This window comes from Harmonia axyridis, chromosome 5 (genome assembly GCF_914767665.1).
Source record: "Harmonia axyridis chromosome 5, icHarAxyr1.1, whole genome shotgun sequence".
In the NCBI taxonomy this organism is placed as follows: domain Eukaryota; kingdom Metazoa; phylum Arthropoda; class Insecta; order Coleoptera; family Coccinellidae; genus Harmonia; species Harmonia axyridis.
In genome coordinates this window covers 13,309,935-13,315,724 of record NC_059505.1, presented here as the reverse complement: position 1 = coordinate 13,315,724, position 5,790 = coordinate 13,309,935, and the positions used below count along the sequence as shown (strand labels likewise).

General features: G+C 32.6%; 1 protein-coding gene across 1 annotated transcript; it reads right to left on the bottom strand.

Annotated features, from left to right (window-relative positions):
- Positions 1-2,089: 2,089 nt before the first annotated feature.
- Positions 2,090-3,376, bottom strand: LOC123680240. Its single transcript, XM_045618033.1, has one exon. It carries the CDS (start codon positions 3,317-3,319, stop codon positions 2,090-2,092), a length of 1,230 nt encoding a protein of 409 aa, XP_045473989.1. The 5' UTR covers positions 3,320-3,376.
- Positions 3,377-5,790: the final 2,414 nt, after the last annotated feature.

Genomic DNA, 5,790 nt, shown 5'->3' with positions numbered 1-5,790 from the left:
TTCATTTTCGCTGCTACATAAATTTTGATCTGCAGCTACATTCATTGAATTATTGGAATGATGTACAACACAATTGTCAATTTCTGAAAGATCGTCCGCATAAACGATATTGAGAGAATTTATGTCAATCAAGTCATTCTCAATTCATTCACATCATTCCCTTGAAGTAACTCATCATCAGAACAATCATCAACCTCCGAGTTGTTCCCAGATGGTATTTCTTCTAGAAGAGAGAATAAATGCTGAGAATTCAACTCTTCCAAATCACGAAATAAGAATGATGTTTTCTCTGAAAAAAAAAATGAAAAAGTTACCATTTGCCTTGTGTCCCCAAGACGAGACCACCGACATTCACGCGAAAAATAAAATTATTATTAGATGATATTCACATTAGCTCACGAACATGACAATTTATAATAAGTTTTTATATATTTCCCAAGAAAAAACTACCTTCCATGTTTTTTTTCACTTCGAAATACGATAAAATAGCTGCTTCATATAGCTAGTACACAATCGTGGATATTAGTTTACATCCAATGCGTTTCCGTATGGATCAGCGATGTAGTTCGCGCTCCTATGTGTAGATACGGTATTTACACGAACTAAGCAATATGTGGCTATACGGTGAGCGTATTAGGCGTCTGAGAAAAATATTATTAACTTGTGTCCCCACAGTGGACACACTAGGACACAAAGGGTTAAGAGAAACTAATACCCTGTCTTTCGAAAACAAAGTGTTTGCGGGCCCATGCTTATAGGACCTTTTTTTCTTAAAATGTTACGATCGAGAAATTTGTCATTTTTTATTGTACCTCCAATTTAGGAACAGCCTGTGACTCGGGTGATATTTTAAGTTGAATTGGTCAAAAATCTCGAGAAGGAAACATTTAACGGAAAAATGTTTAGAGTAAAATGTTAACGACTTATGCCAAATTCTCTTCCCTTCAATTCCCCTTTGTACGGAGGTCAACTTTGGAATTTCAAATGGGTACTCCTGTTTTTTATTGCAAATTTGTATTCTACGGCAAAAAATTCAAATGTTTTGTGCGAACAATCGATGCATTGATCATTTGAAAATGGCGAAATAATTTGTTTTCGGTTCAAAATTGTTCCCATTGATTAATGAGGATGTATCAATTTGAAGGAGATGATTTGGAATCTAGCAGAAATCTCCGTTAGCCGTCTATTTTTCTGCGCAAAATGTTTTACATTATTTCATCGAATAGTTGGACAATTCACGGCTAAAATTTCATGTGAATGATTAATGAAACGGATACGCTGAGGTCTTTTAAACGGAAAATTCGAATTTGATTAGAAAGCTATCTGTGACGATTTGTGAAAAATTATTTGCACAAAACTTTTGTTTTTTTTTTTTTGAGGAAGAATACGAATCTGCAATGGAGAGTAGGGGTTTCCAATTGAAATTCCAAATTTGACACCCAGTGCTCCCACAAGGAGGAATTAAATGGAAAAGGTTCTATCATAAGTAGACTTCCTTTTCAAGATCATTAACCTTTTATTCGAAACATTTATCCGTAAGATATTCCTTCTCGAGATTCATTTTTTATTGATTCAACTCAAAAAAAATCACCTGATATATATTCCAAAACAGATACATTGCGCGCGAGAAAAACACAATTACTTATAGACTTTTGTCAGTTATTTTTTTTCGAGCAAAGGCAAAAAACTCGAGATCTAATCAGGATATGTCAGGAAAGATACACCAAATGATCGTATGAATTGAGAAATACCTCAGAATACGCAATGATATATAAGATTCAATTCGGAAAAGTTGAAAGTATCTCCGATGGAACTAAAATCCTACATTCCTGAAAAAATTTCAATGAATTCTTTCGTTTGCTACATCTGAACAGAAATTGGTAAAATATTGAAACACGCTTTTTGTTGTTCAATAATATAATTTCTAATTATTGAAAATTAACGTCTGCCATATTAAACAAAATACATACAATTATCAATTAACAATATATATATAACACATATGTGAATGTAACAAATATAAACATATAAATACAAATCAATCAGTTTATGTGGGAAGACATAATCTATGGAAGTCAATATATTAAATTCATATATTTTTATACCTTCTAGTTTTATATTTAGTTGTATTAATTTTGACTTTTTTCACTTTTTTACTTTTTTTAATATTTTCCTTTCTTCCTTCTTTGTGTTTCTTCGACGAAACAGATTCGATCGGTTTTGTCAATAGATATTTTTGTAATGTTGACAATTCTTGAGCTTGGACATATTTCATGATTTCTATCATGACATCATAATGTAGCACTCCCTTAGAGATGATTGATAAAAATTCATAAGCTCTTTCTTCTTCAAAAAATAGTCGTAATCCAGACTGAATTTTTTTTTTCAGGTCACAGCCGTAAATTGGGAATTGTTGTTCATCGAATTCAGAAAATATTGACTGTATAATTGGATTTTGGCCAAATTTGCTCACTTCCTTATTAGTCGAAATAAGTATTTTCATATATGAATATTCTGGTACTGTTTGAAATGCTGCTATTTTGTATGTCTCTAACAGGTTCAATTCTTGTATGCAATAATATTGGAATAATAAATCTTTTATATTATTGATACTGGTTATGTCAACGTTGTATTGAAAATTTCCGGTAAAATCTAATATAATTAGATGTTTAAGTATTTGTTGTCTTCTAGCCTCAATTTCATCTAGTAATAATATATCAAGAAAGGTGTTTCCGAAATGATTAATAATTTTTGTTTCAGTCCCACTTTTCAAAAGCAATTCGAAAAATGGGGTGTAGTCTTCACAATAATCTGCTAAGTTGTGAAGAGCAGTTTCGCCGAATACATTCTTGGAATTTACATCAACTCCCTTCTCTATTAATAGTTTGGCACATTCCAATGCATGAGGTGCTTTATTGTTCTTTGCAAGCATATGCAATGGAGTCTGCCCAAATTTTCCCGTCAAGTTAGGGTCAAGTCCGCAATCAATCAAAAACTCGCACATTTCCATGTCGATTCCTTCCTCTTGAGAGCATAAAATGTGCAGCACTGTATTATCATCTCTATTCCTTGAATCTATTTCCGCTCCGTACTGAAGGAGTATAATCGCCTGCTCAATTTTTTTGGATTCAATGGCGGAGAACAAGGGTGTTTCCCAAAATATGTTATATGCCTCAACATCAGCACCGTTGTCCAGTAAATATCTGGTGATATCCAACCTCTTGTGTGTTACTGCAATGTGTAACGCTGTATTCGAATATCGAAATGATCTTTCGTTCGGCTTGAACCTCAATTCTATAGCGAACTTCAAAATTCTCATTGACTGATGTGCAACAGCGCCTAGAACTGCGTTACTGTGTAATGCGTGGTACAGATGAAGGCGATGAAGGCGAAACAAAGCGGGCGAAAAAATTTCCCTAAGTGTTTTACAACTAAATCCTCAGTGCTATCGTTGGTGGTGAGTGAAAACTAATATTTGATTGACTATATTTGAATAAATATATTGAATTTTTCTTATATTGACGGAAAAAAAAGAGAGACATAATATCATAAAAAATGAGTATACAAGATCCGGGGATATTTCCCCGGATAATGAGATCAGTTACCCCTAAAACAGCCATAACAATTAATAACTTGAAAGACGAGAATAAATTCTCATTTGCAGACTTAACATTATTGAACAATGAAATTCAAATTTTAAAAAAACAAGCCACAGAAGAAGGAGATCACGAAATGCTATCACAAATTCAATCTCTTAGTCAAAACATAATAGCAACAAAAAGTGCGAATAAACAATCCTTTACATATGCGGTGTCCGATAAGGGACCTTATACAGTATTCATACAAAGTAAATCAAGCAATATTGGAAACCTCGATCCATTATCGTTGGGAAAGATGTTTTTCGATAACGATGATTTCAATTTTAATATAAAGAACATAGCTAGGAAGGGAAGAAATCGAATTGGTGTAGACTTTGCTAACTCACGCGAGGCAAATTTATTTGTGGAAAAAAATAATTTCGTAGATTACGATGTTTTCATACCTTCATATTTGTTAACAAGTATGGGGGTCATCTCAGATATCGGATTAAGCATCTCCGAGGAAGACATTATGAAATACGCAGATTCAACATCTGAAATCATAAAGGTACGACGCTTAAAAAGACGACAAACAATAAACGGTAAAACGACTTACGTAGACGCGAAGTCATGTGTGATTACATTCCGCGGAAAAAATTTACCAAATAACATCAAACTATTTCACAATATAATATATGTAGACCAATATATAAGCCCGGTAATTCAATGCTATAATTGTTTGCGATACGGACACACAGCAAAACAGTGTAGGGGTAAAAAAAGGTGTAGAAATTGTGGTTCACAGCACGAAGAGACAGAATGCGAAGCAAAAAAACCAATTTGTATTTACTGTAGTCAAAACCATTCTGCAGTAGATAGAATTTGTCCGGAATTCGATAGACAAAAAAGAATAAAAGAGGCGATGGCAGTTCATAAATACACTTACTTTGAAGCCAATATTATTTTGAAAAACAATAGTAGAAATTTATACGCGAATGACAAAGAATTTCCAAATCTAACAAAAAATAACAGAACTGATGAAAATATTTTACGAACACCAGCTACCATTAACAATCAATCGTACGCTCAGAAAGTTAAAGAAAGACAAACACAAACCGTCAACAACACACGTAGAGTCAGCACACCCATTCAAAGAAAAAGACCACCCCCACAAATACCGGGATATAATCATGAAGAACATAAAAAATGTTTAATAGATTCACAATGTAATGATAATATCCCCTACGATTGGGAAGAACTTAAAAATAATTCTAGAAAAGAAAATTTCGATATAATCGAGAACGACTCAAACAACTCACAACCAAAAAAATCAGCGCAAGTAGATTATCTTCTCCCCCATGATTTTAAAAATTCACCTAATAGTAACAATAGAAAAATTCAACTACATCAAGATTATAAAATAATACAAGCTACAGCAATCGTTCATTAGACAACAGACGAATTTAAAAATGACGAAGAAGACGATATGGAAATCAATTTAGATAATTAAAATAATAAAAAAAATCTAATGACAAACAAAATAAAAATTATACAATGGAATATTAGATCTATAAATTCGAATTATGAAAATATGATTAACATTGCAGAGAGCTTTAATCCAGATATAATTCTACTATCTGAAACCTTTCTTAAACCAATTCAAAAATTAACATTAAAACACTACAAAACGGTAAGGCAAGACAGAGATGACGGTAAAGGAGGTTTAGCAGCTTTAATAAGAAATACAATTGATTTTCAGAATTTTGGAATTAAAAATGACATATTACCAGAAAGAACTCAAGGAATGATCATTAAGATAACGAACCTCACCATAATACATATCTATAACCCACCCGAACTAAAACTTAATAATCATAAATTATCATCCTTTTTAAACCAAATTAACGGGGCTTTTATATTAACCGGAGATCTTAATTCACAAAGCCCGATGTGGGGCTCTGATATAATAAATTATAACGGGAAAATCATGGAGAAAATATTAGAAGAAAATAACACGATTCTATTAAACGATGGAACTCCAACTAGATTCACAAAAGAGAAACAGAGATAAAAAGTTCACGCCAATTCGAAAATGTTTTTTGTTTGACTCTGAATTTGACAAATACAGTGTATCAACGATGATGCGATTGCGTTCCAATCATTGCCTGTCTCCGGAACATTTATTTAAAATAAAAGTATACGATAGTCCTAA